Source organism: Pan paniscus, chromosome 20, assembly GCF_029289425.2.
Source record: "Pan paniscus chromosome 20, NHGRI_mPanPan1-v2.0_pri, whole genome shotgun sequence".
In the NCBI taxonomy this organism is placed as follows: Eukaryota; Metazoa; Chordata; class Mammalia; order Primates; family Hominidae; genus Pan; species Pan paniscus.
The window spans coordinates 8,896,281-8,916,748 of record NC_073269.2 but is presented as its reverse complement, the minus strand read 5'-3'; the positions used below and the strand labels follow the sequence as shown (position 1 = coordinate 8,916,748).

At 59.1% G+C, this 20,468-nt stretch overlaps 1 protein-coding gene across 1 annotated transcript; it reads left to right on the top strand.

Moving 5' to 3' along the window:
- The first annotated feature begins 4,019 nt into the window (after positions 1 to 4,019).
- PLIN4 (perilipin 4) lies at positions 4,020 to 20,389 on the top strand. Its single transcript, XM_063599789.1, has 8 exons — positions 4,020 to 4,070; positions 4,594 to 4,738; positions 5,612 to 5,673; positions 8,596 to 10,662; positions 10,762 to 12,247; positions 13,763 to 13,950; positions 17,766 to 17,852; positions 17,928 to 20,389. Exons 1-8 carry the CDS (start codon positions 4,020 to 4,022, stop codon positions 18,252 to 18,254), a joined length of 4,413 nt encoding a protein of 1,470 aa, XP_063455859.1. The 3' UTR covers positions 18,255 to 20,389.
- The last annotated feature ends 79 nt before the right edge of the window (positions 20,390 to 20,468 follow it).

The window sequence follows — 20,468 nt, the reverse complement described above, 5'->3', positions numbered from 1 at the left end:
GGATTGCATGAGCCCAGGAGTTTTGACACCAGCCTGGGCAACATAGGAGACCTTGTCTCTACAAAAAATTTTAAAATGACACATGGTACGAGCCTGTGCCCCAGCTACTCGGGAGGCTGAGGCAGAAGGATCGCTTGAGCCTAGGAAGTTGAGGTTGCAGTGAGCTTTGATCGGTAACCACTCCACTCCAGCCTGGGCAACAGAGCGAGACCCTGTCTCTAAAAATAAACAAGAGCGTTGCCCCTTCGGCCGCATGGAAGCTGTTCTCATCTTGGTACAGGTGAATTTCGTGGAAATTGCAGGGAGCAGAAAAGACGGGGAAGGAGTCAGATGGGGCAGCTCTCTCTCTACCTCCTGGTCCTGCAGGAGCTGGTCTTGCTGTGGTCTCTCCAGCTGCACTGGCCAGGATGGGAAGACAGAGGCAGGGCAAGGGCCATAGGCTGGTCTCGGGGGTTTCCCCCTGTCCTCTGACCGCATTCCTGGCTGCTCTTCCGACTCCCCTGGGGCTGGGCGGGGTGTTGGGAAACCACAGCTTGGTATGGTGAGGTCAGGGTGGCCCCTGACTTCCCTGGGACATAGTCCAGAGGGCAGCTCTGGGATCTCCGACCACTTCCACCAGCCAAATCTACCTCCCTGCTCCTGTTCTGGAACCTCTCACAGGTCCCCACTGCCCACAGACCAAACTCTTCACCTTCCAGCTTCCTCCTCCAGCCTGACCTGGATACTTTGCTCTCTTACCATTGAAGTGGGCACATTCCCACCTCCGGGCCTTTGCTGAGGCTGTGCGGCCACCTGGAATACTCTTTCCACCCCCCATCCGTCCCTCGGACACATCTCATACATCCTCAAGGCCCAGCCTCAATGCCGCCTCCTCCAGGAAGGCTTCCAGGACTCCATCCCAGCCGGATACTTCCCTCCTCCAGTCCTCCACAGGCCACCTTCTCAAGGTTTCTTGCCCTTTCCACCTTGACTTTATAGCCACAGGCAGCCTTGCCGTCTCTTCCCACATGAGGCTGGGGGCTCCTGGCAGGGCCGGGCCTGTTGAAGATGATCAGAACAGCACACAGGGGTAGGCATTTTGGCAGAGGGAACAGCTTAGGGAAAGGCACAGCAGTAGGGAAATCAGTTTCACTGCAGCAGAGGTGAGGAAAAGAGAATGGGTTGAGCTAAGCCCTGGGATTTTTCTTTTCTTTTCTTTTCTTTTTTTTGGGGGGGTGGGGAAGGAGTCTCACTCTGTCACCCAGGCTGGAGTGCAGTGGCGCGATCTCGGCTCACTGCAACCTCCACCTCCCAGGTTCAAGTGATTCTCCTGCTTCAGCCTCCCGAGTAGCTGGGATTCCAGGCGTGTGCCACCACACACAGCTGATTTTTGTATTTTTAGTAGAGATGGAGTTTTGCCATGTTGGCCAGGCTGGTCTCGAACTCCTGACCTCAGGTGATCCACCTGCCTCGGCCTCCCAAGATGCTGGGATTACAGGCATGAGTCACCGTGCCTGGCCCATTAATTCATTTAATTTTTATTTAAAGATATATTTTGGGCAGCCGGGCACGGTGGCTCATGCCTGTAATCCCAGCACTTTGGGAGGCCGAGGCAGGCGGATCACGAGGTCAGGAGATCAAGACCATCCTGCCTAGCACAGTGAAACCCTGTCTCTACTAAAAATACAAAAAATTAGCTGGGTGTGGTGGCGAGTGCCTGTAGTCCCAGCTACTTGGGAGGCTGAGGCAGGAGAATGGCATGAACCCGGGAGGCAGAGCTTGCAGTGAGCCGAGATCGCACCACTGTACTCCAGCCTGGGCGACAGAGCGCGACCCTGCCTCAACAGCAATATATATATATATATATATATATATATATATATATATATATATATATATATATTTTTTTTTTTCTTCTTTTGAGGCGGGGTCACGCTCTGTCGCCCAGGCTGTTCTCAAACTCCTGTGCTCAAGCCAATGCTCCTGCCTCAGTCTCCCTAAATGCTGGGGTTACAGGGTGAGCCATGGCACCTGGCCTGAGGTATATATTTTTTAAAGGGAGAGGAGATCCAGGAAGGCCTCTTTGAGGAAGTGATATTTGAGGAAAGACCTGGAAGGAGGTGAGGGATGTGGGAAAGGGTGCTGGAGGCAAAAGCAACAACCCACACGAAAGCCCTGAGGCAGGGTGTGCGGGGCTAAGCAGGCACAGTCATGTGTGTCTTTGAGGGACTCCTCTGTCCTGGCGTGTTATGGGAACAGTGAAAAGGTCCGTGTGGCTGGAGCAGAGTGAGGAGAAGAAGGAGGGGAAGGTGGGGAGCAGAAGAGGCAGGTTATGCAGGGCCTAGCGGGCTGCAGGAAGGGGACTTGGGCTTTGACCCTGGGCTCCCACCCCGGGGAAGGTGGGAGCCATGGAGGGTGCTGGGCAGAGGAGGGGTAGATCCTGGCTGGGATGTTTATGATCACTTTTTAATTTTTTCTCTCCACACACTGGGCTGTGGCTGCCCTTTGGGAAGGGGAGGGGCACCCAGAGCTCTCCCAGCCACCCTTGGGAAGCACTGGCTGGTAGGAGAGGTTGGGGGACACCCCCCCTTCTGTTCCCCCACTGTTTGGCAAACACAGTGTCGGCTCCAAGGAGACAGACGGCCTGGGAATCATCAGATCCTGTGGCTGGACCCTCCCTCCTCCCAGCCCAGTGTCCAGAGCCACCCATGGGGTCTGCCCTCTCACCCCCAATAACACAGGGCTAGGAACCCTGTCTCAGGGGCAGGTAGGAGGGGGACACAGCCCAGGGTGGGCGTTACAGCCATTCCTCTGCCCACCCACCCACAGACAGCCCAGCACATAGGCTGGGCTCAGCACGAAGGTTCTGGGTCTGGGTTTGAATCCCGTCCTCACCACCTCCTGGAACAGGAGGGTCTGGGTTTGAATCCCATCCTCACCACTTCCTGGAACAGGACGCCTCCTCCAGGGAGCCTCCCTGGGTTGGCCCAAGCCCCCCAGGCTGGGTTTCCCCTCCTATGGTGCCCCCAGCTTGGCTGGTGCTCCATCTTGGTCTGCGTTTTGGCCCAAGTCCCTTCTGGAGAGTGATGGGCTCCCCTCCACACTGAGGACACCCCCTGCTCCTTGCCGAGACTCCGAGACCCCGCTTCTGCCTGGGTAACGCGAAGGCAGCATTTGTTCAGTGCATGACCTCATCTCACAGAGGCTCACAACCACTCTCTGTGTTGCTCCATTGAGCCAAACGTGTATTAAGAGCCAAATGTATGCCAGGCACTGTTCTGTGGGCGGAAGAGGGTGCCCTGTGGGAACCTGCAGGGAAGGTGTTCCAGGCAGAGGGCAGAGGGCACAGCCCGTGCAGAGGCCCTAAGGCAGGACCGTGCCAGGTGCGCTGGAGGCATAGCGAGGAGGCCTGTGTGGCTGGGATGAAGCAAGCGAAGGAGGAAGCTGGGGGAGATGAGAGCAGAGAAGAAGCTGGACGTTACGGGATGTGGTGCGGAGTACGAGAGAGAAAACTGAGGCAAAAAGATGGTAACTGGCCAAGGCATCCTGGTGCAGCAGGGATTTGAACTACACCCACCTCGTGGATGGAACTGGAGGCTCAGGGGCCCGGGAGGGGAGCCCAGCTGGCCTGTGAGCCACTCAGCCTGATGCAAGCTGTGGGCAGGGAACAGGGGAAAGGTGCTGGGCCCGGGCCCACGCTGGGCTGGGCAGGTGGCCATGTGACCGTCCAGGCCACCTCCCCCGGGCCCATTGGCCGCCTGCCCCTGCTGGCTGGGCCTGCGCCTGCCCCGGACCCTATAAGGCCAGGGAGCTGAGGGTAGAGCCAGCTGCCAGCCGGGCTGGTCCGTCCTCCAGGGGACCCCGTGCAGTCCAGGTGAGCGGGGCCGCGTCTGCTTCAGTGACACCAGGGTGAGGCCAGGCCTGCAGGTGGGTGTCAGGGCTGCTCAGGCTTTCAGTGGGGAGTGGGTGTGGGATGGGAGGCTAGGGAACCCCCATTCACGCACCTTCTCTGCCCCCTTCCAGCTTCTCACGTTCTCACTATGTCTGCTCCAGACGAAGGGAGACGGGATCCCCCCAAACCGAAGGGCAAGGTAAAGAGAGGAAATGGAGCAGATTCTTGCTGGGGCCTGGAGATGCCCCAGAGCCGGGGAAGGTGACCTCCACAGTCCTGGGGTCTCGAATCTGGAGAGGTGCTTCCCTGGTGGGCTGGCGGGGGCGGTCTGGGAGCCATGATGCCAATCCCTTCCTTTCTGACCCAAGCTGGAGGCGGGGGACCCACGCAGACCTCGACACCTTCCCCAGCAAGTGACCTTGGGCCGGCCTCAGCTCCGCCCCTCTCTGAGCCTCAGTTTCCCCATCTGTGCAGTGGGGATCCTGGAAGGAAAAGGTCTTTGGAGATCGGGTAGACGATCTTTTTCTCTGTGCATGGGAGGCAGGCTGAGTCTGCCCATTGCCCAGGTGTGGAAATTGAGGCTGAGTGGCTGAAACACTTTCCTGAGGTCACCCAGGAGCAAGGGGCCGGGGCGGCATTGGGCTGATCAATCGATGCTTCCTCCGACCCGTCCCTGCCGAGGCTTGGCCCGCTCATCCTGCACACCCCCCGCCCCCATGCAGACCCTGGGCAGCTTCTTTGGGTCCCTGCCTGGCTTCAGCTCTGCCCGGAACCTGGTGGCCAACGCACATAGCTCAGCGAGAGCCCGGCCGGCCGCTGACCCCACAGGAGCGCCTGCTGCCGAGGCTGCCCAACCACAGGCTCAGGGTGAGTGGCTGGCCCAGCTGGGGGCGTGGGGGGACTCTACACATGGACCTGGGAGAAGGAGCTCCCCGGGCAGGGACTTCCAGCCATCTGGGGAGTCCTCCATATTTGTCTGTGTGCTCTCATCAGACACCAGGACATCTTGTGGTGGATGGGGAAACTGAGGCATAAATATGGGGGGTGAGTGGCCGAAGGTGGCTTTCAACCCAGCCTGTCTCCCTGCAATGCCCCCCACTCAGTCCCTCGGCCGTTCCCCCACCCTGCACCCCGTTTCTGATGCACCGTGGCCCAGGCTGGGTGCTCTGCCCATCTGAGCTTATCAGAGTGAGATCCAGACTCCCAGGGAGGAGCAACAGCTCCCCTGGGGTCACACAGCCCAGGGGCTCCCCAGCCTCCTGTGGCTCAGCTTGGGCGATCAGGGACGGTGACAGGGAACCCAGGGTTGGGGCAGCCGCCTGAGCTGGGCCTCTCTCTGGGCCCAGAGCCCCAGGCAGCTGACTTCTGCTCCACATGCCTTGGCCTGGTGATAGGCAGCAGGCAGCTGCGGTGGGGGCGGGGTGGGCTGGGCAAGGGGCTGCTCCTCCACCCCAGGCTGTATGAACCCCGGGACTCAGGGTGGGTGTCCACCCAGCAGAGGAAGTTCCACAGAGCCCTACTTCAGGGAACAGCAGCCCTGGGCTTGGGGGGAGCCCCCAGCGGGGTTGGGGGTGACCAGGTCTGGCTGGTAGCCGTGGATGTCACCTCCTGCTGTCCCTGGCGGGGTAGCTGAAACATTCCTGACCTTTCAGGCCGTGCCTGGCTATTGTGCAATGGGCGGCCGGGTAGATGGTTCTAACTGCATCCCTCACCCTCCCTGACCGGCCCCTGTCCCCACAGTGGCTGCCCACCCAGAGCAGACGGCCCCATGGACGGAGAAGGAGCTGCAACCTTCGGAAAAGGTGAGAGGATGTGCAGGGCAGGGTCTGATGTGGCAGGAGCCCTGGGGGTGCCCCCTCCTGGGACATTTCAGTGCCTGCTATCTGGGGGGCTGCTCCCTCCTGGGACATTTCAGTTCCTGCTATCTGGGGGGCTGCTGTGGGCCTGAGGGAAGGCAGACAGCCTGGGGATCCCAGGTGGAGCTTCCCCTCTGAGCCTCTATTTCCACATCTGTGAAATGGGTGCAGTGCTACCCCACTCTAATCACGTAAGGTTCCAGTGTACACAGGGCTGTGCCTGGCAAGATGAGACCAAAGCGACAGCAGCGTAAGCACTTTATTTCTTCTACTTTTATTTTTTGAGATGCAGTTTTGCTGTTTCACCCAGGCTGGAGTGCAGTGGCACAATCTCAGCTCACTGCAACCTCTGCCTCCCAGGTTCAAGCGATTCTCCTGCCTCAACCTCCTGAGTAGCTGGGACTACAAGTGCTCACCGCCATGCCCAGCTAATTTTTGTATTTTTAGTGGATACGGGGTTTCACCATGTTGGTCAGGCTGGTCTCCAACTCCTGACCTCAGGTGATCCACCCACCTCAGCCTCCCAAAATGCTGGGATTACAGGCATTAGCCACTGTGCCTGGCAAGAGGATCTGTTTTAATCAGCATTTTCCAGACGAGGATATTAGCTCAGAGAGGACATGTGGCTTGCCTAAGGCCACACAGCGAGTGTCGGGAGCAGGAGAGGGTAAAAAGCTGGGACTTGAACCTGGGTCTCTCCAACTACAGGGCCCAAGGTGCCCACCTGAGCCAAAGCTGGGAGATGTGTTCTGAGAATACAATTTCAGGGCTTCTCAACCTCAGTACTGTGGATATTTGGGGTTGGATCATTCTCTGGGGTGGGGCCATCCTGGGCACTGCAGGGTGCCGAGCAGCATTCCTGGTCTCCACCTACTCCATGCCAGGAGCGTCCCCAAGTTGTGACAACTACAGATGTCTCCAGACATCACCCAGTGCCCCCTGGGGGCAGAATCACCCAGTTGAAAACTACTGAATTAAAATAGCACCTTGGCCGGGCACGGTGGTTCACACCTGTAATCCCAACACTTTGGGAGGCTGAGGCAGGCAGATCGATTGAGCTCAGGAGTTTGAGACCAGCCTGGCCAACATGGTGAAACCTCATCTCTACTAAAAATACAAAAATTAGCTGGGCATGGTGGTGCACACCTGTAATCCCAGCTACTCAGGAGGCTGAGGCAGAAAAATTACTGAACCCAGGAGGCAGAGACTGCAGTGAGCCGAGATCTCGCCACTGCACTCCAGCCCGGGTGACAGAGTGAGACTCTGTTTCAAAAAACAAACAAACAAAAAAAGTAGCACCTCACAGGTACACCCGAGAGTTAGAACTCCTAGGCCATCATCATCTTCATTCATTTTTGTGTTTTTTAATTTTTTTTATCTTTTGAGACAGTCTCGCTCTGTCAACCCAGGCTGGAGGGCAATGGCACGATCTCGGCTCACTGCAGTCTCTGCCTCCTGGGTTCAAGCGATTCTCCTGCCTCAGCCTCCAGAGTAGCTGGGATTACAGGTGCCTGCCACCATGCCTGGCTAATTTTTGTATTTTTAGTAGAGACAGGGTTTCGCCATGTTGGTCAGGCTGGTCTCGAACTCTTGACCTCAGGTGATCCACCTGCCTCGGCCTCCCAAAGTGCTGGGATTACAGGCGTGAGCCACCGTGCCCGGCCTGTTTTTTTTTAAAGATGGGGTCTCACCATTGCCCAGGCTGCTCTTAAACTCGTGGGCTCAAGCAATCCTCCCGCCTTAGCCACCCATAGTGCTGGGATTATAGGCATGAGCCACTGTGCCCAGCCTGAATATATTATTATTATTATTATTATTATCATCATCATTATCATTATTATTTGAGACAGAGTCTCGCTCTTTCACCCAGGCTGGAGTGCAGTGGCGCGATCTCGGCTCACTGCAAGCTCCGCCTTCCCGGGTTCATGCCATTCTCCTGCGTCAGCCTCCCGAGTAGCTGGGACTACAGGCGCCCACCACCACACCCGGCTAATTTTTTGTATTTTTTAGTAGAGATAGGGTTTCACTGTGTTAGCCAGGATGGTCTCGATCTCCTGACCTCATGATCTGCCCGCCTCGGCCTCCCAAAGTGCTGGCATTACAGGCGTATATTATTATTTTTGAGACAGAATCTCATGTTGTTGCCCAGGCTGGAGTACAGTGGTACGATCATATCTCACTACTGCCTCAACCTCCTGGGCTCAAGCGATCCTCCCACCTCAGCTTCCCAAATAGCTGGGACTACAGGTGTGACCCCCGCCCAGCCAGTTGTTAAAATTTTGTAGAGACTGGGTCTTGTTTGGTTGCCCAGGTTGATCTTAAACTCCTGGGCTCAAGTGATCCTCCCACCTTGGCCTCCCAACATGCTAGGATTGCAGGCATCAGCCATCACACCCAGCCTGGATATAATGATTTTAATAAGCAATTTAGTCTCCCTGGTGTCCCTAGGACACCAGGCTCAACATTTGCCATGAATGGAGAATAAGCAAGAGGAACAGAAATGTAACCGTAGGACCTGCGCTGAGTCCAGGCCTGGGGACCTTGGCTGAGTCCAAGCCTGGGACGTGCTGTCATGGACGAGGCCTGCCTGCAGCTGGGAAAGGGGGTGCGTGAGAATGGAAGAGGCTGGCGCTGTGAGCTCATGACGACTTCATCCTGGAGAGCCAGGGTGCCACGCCACAGCCCGATGAATGTCTGGCTGACCGGGGTCGGGGTGAGGAGGAAGCAGCTTGCTTTTTGAGGAGGTGGGGCCTCTGGGTGCCTGCAGTTCCTTGCCCCAAAGCACACTAGGGGGCTGGGCTGGCAGACATCAGGGTGGAGTACGCCTCTCAGTCCTTCTCTTGATCCACCTGTGTCCTTTCTCAGCAGATGGTGTCCGGGGCCAAAGACCTGGTGTGTTCCAAGATGTCCAGGGCCAAGGATGCCGTGTCCTCCGGGGTGGCCAGCGTGGTGGATGCAGCTAAGGGAGTGGTCCAGGGAGGCCTGGACACCACTCGGTCTGCACTCACGGGCACCAAGGAGGCGGTGTCCAGCGGGGTCACAGGGGCCATGGACATGGCTAAGGGGGCCGTCCAAGGGGGTCTGGACACCTCGAAGGCTGTCCTCACCGGCACCAAGGACACGGTGTCCACTGGGCTCACGGGGGCAGTGAATGTGGCCAAAGGGACCGTACAGGCCGGTGTGGACACCACCAAGACTGTGCTGACTGGCACCAAAGACACAGTGACTACTGGGGTCATGGGGGCAGTGAACTTGGCCAAAGGGACTGTCCAGACTGGCGTGGAAACCTCCAAGGCTGTGCTGACCGGCACTAAAGATGCTGTGTCCACTGGGCTCACAGGGGCAGTGAATGTGGCCAGAGGAAGCATTCAGACCGGTGTGGACACCGGTAAGACTGTCCTAACAGGTACCAAGGACACCGTCTGTAGTGGGGTGACCAGTGCCATGAATGTGGCCAAAGGAACCATCCAGACCGGCGTGGACACCAGTAAGACTGTCCTAACAGGTACCAAGGACACCGTCTGTAGTGGGGTGACCGGTGCCATGAATGTGGCCAAAGGAACCATCCAGACCGGCGTGGACACCACCAAGACTGTCCTAACTGGCACCAAGGACACTGTCTGCAGTGGGGTGACCGGTGCCGTGAACTTGGCCAAAGGGGCCATCCACGGGGGCCTGGATACCACCAAGTCTGTGGTCATGGGTACGAAAGACACGGTGTCCACTGGGCTCACAGGGGCAGCGAATGTGGCCAAGGGGGCCGTGCAAACTGGGCTGAACACAACCCAAAATATTGCAACAGGTACAAAGGACACCGTCTGCAGTGGGGTGACTGGTGCCATGAACTTGGCCAGAGGAACCATCCAGACAGGCGTGGACACCACCAAGACCGTTCTAACCGGTACCAAGGACACTGTCTGCAGTGGGGTCACTGGCGCTGCGAATGTGGCCAAAGGGGCCGTCCAGGGGGGCCTGGACACTACAAAGTCTGTCCTGACTGGCACTAAAGATGCTGTGTCCACTGGGCTCACAGGGGCTGTGAACGTGGCCAAAGGGACCATCCAGACCGGCGTGGACACCACCAAGACTGTCCTAACCGGCACCAAGGACACCGTCTGCAGTGGGGTGACCAGTGCCGTGAACGTGGCCAAAGGGGCCGTCCAGGGGGGCCTGGACACCACCAAGTCTGTGGTCATAGGTACAAAAGACACGGTGTCCACTGGGCTCACGGGGGCAGCGAATGTGGCCAAGGGGGCTGTCCAGACAGGTGTAGACACAGCCAAGACCGTGCTGACCGGCACCAAGGACACAGTGACTACTGGGCTCGTGGGGGCAGTGAATGTCGCCAAAGGGACCGTCCAGACAGGCATGGACACCACCAAGACTGTCCTAACCGGTACCAAGGACACCATCTACAGTGGGGTCACCAGTGCCGTGAACGTGGCCAAGGGGGCTGTGCAAACTGGGCTGAAAACGACCCAAAATATCGCGACAGGTACAAAGAACACCTTTGGCAGTGGGGTGACCGGTGCTGTGAATGTGGCCAAAGGGGCCGCCCAGACAGGTGTACACACAGCCAAGACCGTGCTGACCGGCACCAAGGACACAGTCACTACTGGGCTCATGGGGGCAGTGAATGTCGCCAAAGGGACTGTCCAGACCGGTGTGGACACCACCAAGACTGTCCTAACCGGTACCAAGGACACCGTCTGCAGTGGGGTGACCGGTGCCGCGAATGTGGCCAAAGGGGCCGTCCAAGGGGGCCTGGACACTACAAAGTCTGTCCTGACTGGCACTAAAGACACTGTGTCCACTGGGCTCACAGGGGCTGTGAAGTTGGCCAAAGGGACTGTCCAGACCGGCATGGACACCACCAAGACCGTGCTGACCGGTACCAAGGACACTGTCTACAGTGGGGTGACCGGTGCTGCGAATGTGGCCAAAGGGGCCGTCCAAGGGGGCCTGGACACTACAAAGTCTGTCCTGACTGGCACTAAAGATGCTGTGTCCACTGGGCTCACAGGGGCTGTGAAGTTGACCAAAGGGACTGTCCAGACCGGCATGGACACCACCAAGACCATGCTGACCGGTACCAAGGACACTGTCTGCAGTGGGGTCACCGGTGCCGTGAACGTGGCCAAGGGGGCTGTGCAAACTGGGCTGAAAACGACCCAAAATATCGCAACAGGTACAAAGAACACCCTTGGCAGTGGGGTGACTGGTGCTGCGAATGTGGCCAAAGGGGCCGTCCAGGGGGGCCTGGACACTACAAAGTCTGTCCTGACTGGCACTAAAGATGCTGTGTCCACTGGGCTCACAGGGGCTGTGAACTTGGCCAAAGGGACTGTCCAGACCGGCATGGACACCACCAAGACTGTGTTAACTGGTACCAAGGACACCGTCTGCAGTGGGGTGACCAGTGCTGTGAACGTGGCCAAGGGGGCCGTCCAGATGGGTGTAGACACGGCCAAGACCGTGCTGACCGGCACCAAGGACACAGTCACTACTGGGCTTATGGGGGCAGTGAATGTCGCCAAAGGGACCGTCCAGACCGGTGTGGACACCACCAAGACTGTCCTAACCAGTACCAAGGACACTGTCTGCAGTGGGGTGACCGGTGCTGCGAATGTGGCCAAAGGGGCCGTCCAAGGGGGCCTGGACGCTACAAAGTCTGTCTTGACTGGCACTAAAGACACCGTATCCACTGGGCTCACAGGGGCTGTGAACGTGGCCAAAGGGACTGTCCAGACCGGCGTGGACACCACCAAGACTGTCCTAACCGGTACCAAGGACACCGTCTGCAGTGAAGTTGCTGGTGCCATGAATGTGGCCAAAGGGACCGTCCAGACAGGTGTGGACACAGCCAAGACGGTGCTGAGTGGCGCTAAGGATGCAGTGACTACTGGAGTCATGGGGGCAGTGAATGTGGCCAAAGGAACCGTGCAGACCGGCGTGGACACCTCTAAGGCTGTGCTCACGGGTACCAAGGACACTGGCTGCAGTGGGGTTACCGGTGCCATGAGCATGGCCAAAGGGGCCGTCCAGGGGGGCCTGGACACCACCAAGACAGTGCTGACCGGAACCAAAGATGCAGTGTCCGCTGGGCTCATGGGGTCAGGGAATGTGGCGACAGGGGCCACCCACACTGGCCTCAGCACCTTCCAGAACTGGTTACCTAGTACCCCCGCCACCTCCTGGGGTGGACTCACCAGTTCCAGGACCACAGACAATAGTGGGGAGCAGACTGCCCTGAGCCCCCAAGAGGCCCCGTTCTCTGGCATCTCCACGCCCCCGGATGTGCTCAGTGTAGGCCCGGAGCCTGCCTGGGAAGCTGCAGCCACTACCAAGGGCCTTGCGACTGACGTGGCGACGTTCACCCAAGGGGCCGCCCCAGGCAGGGAGGACACGGGGCTTTTGGCCACCACACACGGCCCCGAAGAAGCCCCACGCTTGGCAATGCTGCAGAATGAGTTGGAGGGGCTGGGGGACATCTTCCACCCCATGAATGCGGAGGAGCAAGGTGAGGGGACGCCTGGGTTCATGGGTCCCTGAGGCAGGCACAGCTGCTAGCAGGCCCTTGACTGTTTTTTGTTTTGTTTTGTTTTGTTTTTGAGAGAGTCTTGCTCTGTTGCCCAGGCTGGAGTGCAGTGGCGTGATCTCGGTTCATTGCAAGCTCCGCCTCCCGGGTTCATGCCATCCTCCTGCCTCAGCCTCCCAAACAGCTGGGACTACAGGCGCCCACCACCACGCCCGGCTAATTTTTTGTATTTTTAGTAGAGACAGGGTTTCACTGTGTTAGCCAGGATGGTCTCAATCTCTTGACCTCATGATCCGCCCGCCTCAGCCTCCCAAAGTGCTGAGATTGCAGGCGTGAGCCACCACGCCCAGCTGGGCCCTTGACTTTTTTTTAAAAAATGTATTTATTTGGTTTGTTTCAGATGGGGGTCTCCCTATGTTGCCCAGGCTGGTCTCAAGCTCGTGGGCTCAAACGATCCTCCTGCCTCAGCCTCCCAAAGTGTTGGGATTACACGTGAGAGCACCCGGCCCTTTTTCATTTTTTTAGAGACAAGGTCTTGCTCTGTCACCCACACTGGAGTGCAGTGGTGCGTTCACTACAGCCTCAATCTCCCGGGCTCAAGTGATCCTCCTGCTGCAGCCTCTCAAGTAGCTAGGACCACCATGCCCGGCTATGTATTTTTTTGTATGTTTTTTGTCTCTCTATGTTGCCCAGGCTGGTCTCAAACTCTTGGGTTCAAGTGATCCTCCAGCCTCAGCCTCCCAAAGTGCTGGGATTACGGGCATGAGCCACCATACCCAGCTTCATTTGACTTTTATTTTTACTTATTTATTTTTGAGGCAGAGTCTCACTCTTGTCGCCCAGGCTGGAGTCCAGTGGCAGTGTCAGCACACTGCAACCTCCACACTTCCTGGGTTCAAGCGATTCTCCTGCTCAGCCTCCCGAGTAGCTGCGATTATAGGCGCCCGCCACCACACCCGGCTAATTATTATTATTTTATATTTTTAGTAGAGATAAGGTTTCACCATGTTGGCCAGGCTGGTCTCGAGCTCCTGATCCCAGGTGATCCACCCGCCTTGGCCTCCCAATGTGCTGTGATTACAGGCGTGAGCCACCGCGCCTGGCCTCACTTAACTTTTTTTTTTTTTTTTTTTTTTTTGAGACAGAGTCTCGCACTCTTACCCAGGCTGGAGTGCAGTGGCGCCATCTCGGCTCACTGCAAGCTCCGCCTCCCGGGTTCACGCCATTCTCCTGCCTCAGCCTCCCGAGTAGCTGGGACTACAGGCACCCGCCACCATGCCCGGCTAATTTTTTGTATTTTTAGTAGAGATGGGGTTTCACCGTGTCAGCCAGGATGGTCTCGATCTCCTGACCTCGTGATCCGCCCGCCTCGGCCTCCCAAAGTGCTGGGATCACAGGCGTGAGCCACCGTGCCCGGCCCTCACTTGACTTTTATAAAGCCCAAGCCCTGACGCCCTGAGGGGCTTCCGGGACTGAGCAGTGCACCTTCCTTTCCAGCTCAGCTGGCTGCCTCCCAGCCCGGGCCAAAGGTGCTGTCGGCGGAACAGGGGAGCTACTTCGTTCGTTTAGGTGACCTGGGTCCCAGCTTCCGCCAGCGGGCATTTGAACACGCGGTGAGCCACCTGCAGCACAGCCAGTTCCAAGCCAGGGACACTCTGGCCCAGCTCCAGGACTGCTTCAGGCTGGTAAGAGCTTCCCCCTGCTGCTGCCCCGTCCCCAGGGCACTTCTTAGAACCCCTGCCCAGGACTCACCCAGCTGCAGATACTGACTGAGCGCCTAGGAGATGATGCTGTCAGCGTCACCAATGGTCATGGGTCTGTACTCATGGGGCTTGCCTCCTGGCAAGGGGGACGGAGCTAGATCAGATCCTTAAAGACAGCGGGTAGGCCGGGTGTGGTGGCTCACGCCTGTAACCCCAGCAATTTGGGAGGCCGAGGCGGGTGGATCACTTCAGGTCAGGAGTTCGAGACCAGCCTGACCAACACAGAGAAATCCCGTCTCTACTAAAAATACAAAAATTGGCTGGGAGTGGTGGCAGGCGCCTGTAATCCCAGCTACTTGGGAGGCTGAGGCAGGAGAATCTGGGAGGCGAGGTTGAACCCGGGAGGCGGAGGTTGCAGTGTGCCAAGATGGTGCCACTGCACTCCAGCCTGGGCGACAGAGCAAGACTCTGTCTCAAAAAAATAAAGACGGTGGGGACACAAAGACAGCAAAACAATCCGTGTGCAGAGGGGGATGTGGGCTGGGCAGGAAGGCCGTCCCTCTGGGCCCTGTCCTGACCGATGGGGGGACAGCTGTGCAAAGCCCCCAAAAGCAGGGACAGGACAGCAAGCTACCGGGGAGCAAGCTGGGTGTGTTCGGGGAATGGAAAGGCGGCGCTGTGGCTGGGGAAAGTGAAGCCAGGATGGGATCCAGGGAGCCCGCAGGGCCTGGGGCTGCAACGCACGCAGGAAAGGACCCAAAGCAACATGACTCGGATGCATCCAGGGGTCATGCACCCTGGCCAGAGTCGTCCACCCCTCCCACTGGCCCCGCTCTCTTCCTCTGGCCTAGGTTCTCCCCTTTGGCAATGTGGACCTTGGGGCCGGATCGTGCTCTGGGGTGGGATCATCCTGGTCCCTGCAGGGAGCTGAGCAGCGTCCCTGGCCTCCAGTCTCCCTGTCCCCAGTCCTGAGGGCCAACATTTCCTCTAGAAGCTGTTGTGCAGCCCGGGAGGCAGAAATCTCACAGGACTGCTCTAGGGGTTTGTGTTTTGGAGACAGTGAGACAGGGTCTTGCTCTGCCACCCAGGCTGGACTACAGTGGCTTGATCATGGCCCACTGCAGCTTCAACCTACTGGGGTCAAGAGATCCTCCCACCTCAGCCTCCCAAGCAGCTGGACAACTGGCATGCACCACCACGCCCAGCTACTATTTGTTGTATTTTTAGTAGAGATTAGATTTTGCTATGTTGCCCAGGCTGGTCTTAAACTCCTGGGTTCAAGTGATCCTCCTGCCTCAGCCTCTGGGTGCACACTACCAAACCTGGTTAAATTTTTTGTAGAGATGGGGCCTCCCTATGTAGCCCAGGCTGGTCTTGAGCTTCTGCGCTCCAGCGATCCTCTTGCCTTGGCCTCCCAAAGTGCTGGGATGACAGGTGTGAGCCACCGTGCCCAGCAGTCACAGGTTTTACATGTTGGTGGACAGTAGTCCCACCCCGGCGGGCCGTGAGAAACCTTGAGATGCTGCCCTCGGTCAGGATTCCTGGCATGCAGCCCAGGCCACTGTGTTTTCAATCAACATCCGGGGTCTGTGACAAGCCGCAGTTTGAGGGTCTAACCCAGGGTTCTCAGTGTGGATGACCTGCCTCCAGGGGACACTAGTCCATGTCCGGGGACATCTGTGGTTGTCACAACTGGGGGAAGCCCCTGGTGGAGAGTAGGGATGCTGCTCAGCACCCTGCAGTGCCCAGGGTGGCCCCACCCCAGAGAACCATCCGGCCCCCGTGTCCACAGTGCCAAGGGCAAGTCTGTCCTAGGGACCCTCAGGACACCTCATGTCACTGGCCACCCCCAGGTGCACAGTCGCTGCCGTGCCTCTGGCACGCGGTACAATGGCGCAGTTGGAAGGCGTTCCTGTAAACGCCATGGAGGAATGAAGGAATGGGCCCACCCTCGCGGCATGCTGCAAGCAGCTGATCACAAAGCATTTTCCCACCTTTGAATGCTCACAGCAAAGTAGCCTGGGCCAGAACTCAGCCCAGGCACTCTTCAGAAGGGGAGAAGGAGGCCACAGGAAGAGAAGAGTTTTGCTCAGGGCCACGCGCGAAGGATGCTGGGCTGGGAAATGGGATGTGGTGTGTGACTCATCATGTCTCACTTGTTCCTTTAAGTGCTACTGAAGACCCTGGATATCCAGGCCTGCCCTTGGTGGGTGGGGGGGCGCCATGGTTGGGGAAGACAATTCACAGATGAATATATAGGGCGTCGCGTTGGATGATGCTTGGAAAACGGAACATGTACCAGGATAAGGAAGTGGCTGTGCTGGGGCTGGTCACCCTGAAGAGGGGACACTTGAAGTCAGGTCTAAATGACAGAGAGGGAGTGCGTCAGAATGGGCAGGAGTGTGATCTGAGCAGAGGGCACGGCCCGTGCAAAGGCCCTGGGGCAGGACTGTCCCGGCATGTTGGAGGAATAGGAAGGAGGCCTGGGAGGCTGGAGCCGAGTGAGGAGGGGATGGGGCAGGTTGGGCCGGACCTGGGCTTCAACCCCAAGGGAGTTGGGAGCCCTGGAGGGCTCTGGGCAGAGGAGCGGCCTGATCCAAGGTGGGTTTCATTTAAAAGGATCACTCTGATGGGGGAGGTCAGGCCACCGGGTGGGGGCGAGGGCCAGAGGAGACAGTGGGACGTAAACCCAGGCAAGTGCTGCCGGGCCTCAGGAGTCACGCTGTGGTGGTGAGAAGTAGCTGGGCTCTGGGTGTTTCGAAGTCAGAGCTGCCCGGGTCCGATGTGGGAGGTGAGAGAAGACCCCAAGAGACCCCTGAGGCTTGTAACCTGAGCAGACAAGGAGAGCAGGGGGGCTGAGGGGAGGCCGGGCGGGTTGCAGAGTGGATATTAGGAGCCTGGCCTTGGACAGGGTGAGGGGAGATGCCTGGTGGGCACCGAGGGGACGCGTCTGCATATGCAGCTGGCTTCAGGTCTCTAGCACTGGCGCGGCGAGGGCTGGGAGGGCGACAGCAGTCTGGAGTCGATATTTTGATGGCGTGCCGCATCCCTACCAGCCATTGAGATGACGAGGAAGATGGGGCCCTGTGGACAGGGTGGGGCGTGGGTGCCACGTGCTGGGGACACAGCAACAACGAGGACAGAGTCCTGAGTGTTCCCCTGCCGGGGGCGGATAAACACCAAGTCAATGAACACCAAAGCCGCACGCTGTGCTCCCGAGGAGAGGGGCAGGTGTGACGGGAGGGACTGGGGCTGCCACACCATGGGCCGGGAAGGTCTCACCAAGGGTCACCTGGAGCTGAGGCTGAACGCGGGCCTTGTGAAGGGCCCGGGAAGCAGGCTCCCGGCTGAGTGGGCAGTGTGTGCAAAGGCCCTGGGGCAGAAGCCTGCTGGAGTGGCCGGAGGGCAGAATGGAGCCAGTGTGGCCTCAGTGGAGACAGCAGTGGGGTGCCATGGGAGATGAGGCCAGAGGTGTCCCAGGGGCCAGCCCACCAAGGCCATGGTGAGGAGCTGGGTTTTATCTTAAGGGTACTGGGCAGCCACAGGTTTAGGGGTGAGGAGTGACACGACCCCACAGACACTGTGTTACGTGCGCTCCCTGATGACCTCATGGGGAAGTTTGAACTATTGCCTCTTTCTGCAAGACAGCACGCCCACTGTGGTGCAACTGACTTGGAACTCGTGGCCTTTCTCCCAGGACTGTGAATGTGCCCAGGTCCCTGGGGGAGGGGGAGGTGGGGGTTGTGAAAGGTCATTTGCCAAGAAGCCATCATTTCCCCACTGTACTCTCTCTCCAGATTGAAAAGGCCCAGCAGGCTCCAGAAGGGCAGCCATGTCTGGACCAGGGCTCAGGTGCCAGTGCAGAGGACGCTGCTGTCCAGGAGGTGGGTCTGGCACAGGGCTAGGGTCCCCCCACCCCGCCCATGGGTCTCCACTCACCTTGCGCCTTCCTCCCACAGGAGCGGGATGCCGGGGTTCTGTCCAGGGTCTGCGGCCTTCTCCGGCAGCTGCACACGGCCTACAGTGGCCTGGCCTCCAGCCTCCAGGGCCTGCCCGCCGAGCTCCAGCAGCCAGTGGGGCGGGCGCGGCACAGCCTCTGTGAGCTCTATGGCATCGTGGCCTCGGCCGGCTCTGTAGAGGAGCTGCCCGCAGAGCGGCTGGTGCAGAGCCGCGAGGGTGTGCACCAGGCTTGGCAGGGGTTAGAGCAGCTGCTGGAGGGCCTACAGCACAATCCCCCGCTCAGCTGGCTGGTAGGGCCCTTCGCCTTGCCCCCTGGCGGGCAGTAGCTGTAGGAGCCTGCAGGCCCGGCGTGGGGTCGCCCTGCTCTGTCCAGGGAGGAGCTGCCTCAGAACTTTCTCCCCGCCCCCAAACCTGGATCGGTTCCCTAAAGCCCTAGACCTTTGGGGCTGCAGCTGGCTGAGCGCCGAGGGGCTGCGGAGGCAGTGACCTTAACTGAGCCACCGCACGCCCTGCTCCGGGCCTGCCTGCATCTCCCACCTCCTCCCCAGCGCTGCCTGCCCTCTGGGAGCCTGGGGTCACTCAGACCACCAGCCAAGAGCCTTCCCTTGAAGTCCCCAAGCAAGCACTGCAATTAGGAAAGAGAAAAAGCAGCGTGCCCAGCCTGGAAGGGCATCCGTTTGCCTCGCTAGCAACCCTTTTATATCTAGCAGGGCTCTTCCAGTCCTGCAGCACGGGCCCCCAGCTATCAGCGGTGCAGGCAGTGCTGTGGCATCCCAGGCTCCGGGCAGCTCTGTTCTCATGCTGAAAGTGGGTCTCCGGCCTTAGCACACCTTGAGGGTCTTAAGAACCACATTCCCTCATAGTAGAAGGTACTAGAAAAAGCGACACTGCCATCATCATCCCAAGGCAGGCTGCTACTGCCTTTGCTGACCCCCGGGGTGGCCTCACGGTGGGGACAAAGCTGCCAGGAGCCACAGCAGCCACAGCTGGGGCTTTGCACCAGCCTGGCTTGAGACTGAACAGTTTGCAGGGGGTGGGGGGTGCAAAAAACAAGCAAACAGGCTGCTTCTGCCTCCAGCCGCCCACCACAGGCCTGCCCCAGGCACCTGGGGCTCTGAGGCCCCTGGGGAGGCTGGGCCCAGCAGCTGCCCCTGGAGAACACAGACAAAGGACTTCCCCGCAGGGAACTGTGCCCTATGGAGGGATCAGACAGGGCTGGGAACAGCCACAGAGGCTGCGTGCCTATGACACAGCCCCTCCTCCGCCGCACACTCCCCCTGGGTCCTCAGGCCCACCCAAGCGCCGGGCTGCAGAGGAAGCGGGGCTGGGGAGGCTGCAGGCATCAGAGACACTGGTGGTGGCGGACCCACCCGCCGGGCAAGGCTGCCGGGCCCCGTGCTCTCAGGCTAGCCCAGGTCGTGGAGCCTGGCAGGCTCAGGTCGGGTGTGAGACGTGCCGTGGCTGCGCTCAGTCCAGCGGGGAGGAGCCGTTCAGCCCGGCCTCCCCAGGAAGCCATATCCCCACTCGCCCGGTAAGAGAACCTTGCCGTCCCCTTTCCATGCTCTCCTAGGACACGAGCCCAGGAACCCCAGACCCAGGGGGAGGAAGGGTAGAGGGGCCCCAGGGGTCACCGTGTGCACCAGGGGCCGTGAGGGGCCGGGGCATTCAGCTCAGCTCTGAACCGGGGAAGCTGGCACGGCAGGGACAGCCTCAGGTGACGGGCCGTGAGAGGGGACGGGTCAGGAGCCTTCCCAAGCCTTCTCCTCAGCCCGACACCCATGGCCATCGGAGGCTAGGATGCCAGACACAGCCATTTGCAGAAATCAGGCACAGTGACTGCAGCTCACGTCCAGCCAACCAAGCATGGGGCCGCAGCTCAGGAAGTCCCTTCCCGCCACACCACAGCCTAATTCTTTCTTACTGGGACGGAGGCAACTCGGCTACGCTGGGCAGGACGACAAACACGAGACGCCACTGTGGAATGAGCAACTTCGGAGCACGGGGTGACTTGCTTGGGACCGTGCCCACGTGACAGCCCCTTATGCAGAGGAGGAAAGAGAAGCCCCGAGTGGGAGGGGAACCTGTCCAAAGTCACACGGTGCGTGGGTGACACAGCTGGGGTGAGTCGAGGCTGGCCCCTGAGGCCCATGCTCCCTGAACGCTGGAGACCACTGTCAGCTAGCAGCGGCCCTCAGGGAAGGCCTGGTCTCCCCCCTCCCAGCCTAGCCTCACGGACCCTCGCCCTCCCCACATCTGACCTGCTCACCTGCCTGGACCCTGGGCTGCCAGATGCAGGAAGCATCAAACCCCCCAGGCTCGTGGGTGCGGGGCAGGGCCCAGGCAGCACAGCTTAGATGCCCTGGTTTGTCCCTCTTGTCTCCTGCGAAGAGCTTGCTCCCGCCCAGCTCTCCTGCCACTGGCCTTTCAGGGTTGGGCTGGGCCCAGAGTGCCTTTTAGTCGCTTCTCACGGTGGCCCGATGGCTCAACCCAGTCCCAAATGGGCCCAGTGACACTGCCGACTGCTCCCCAGCTCAGGCCCC

Coding starts and splice junctions, on each gene's coding strand:
- PLIN4 (XM_063599789.1), top strand. CDS start 4,020: ATGTCTGCTCCAGACGAAGGGAGACGGGATCCCCCCAAACCGAAGGGC. Junction 4,071..4,593: donor CCCCCAAACCGAAGGGCAAG/GTAAAGAGAGGA, acceptor GCCCCCATGCAG/ACCCTGGGCAGCTTCTTTGG. Junction 4,739..5,611: donor TGCCCAACCACAGGCTCAGG/GTGAGTGGCTGG, acceptor CTGTCCCCACAG/TGGCTGCCCACCCAGAGCAG.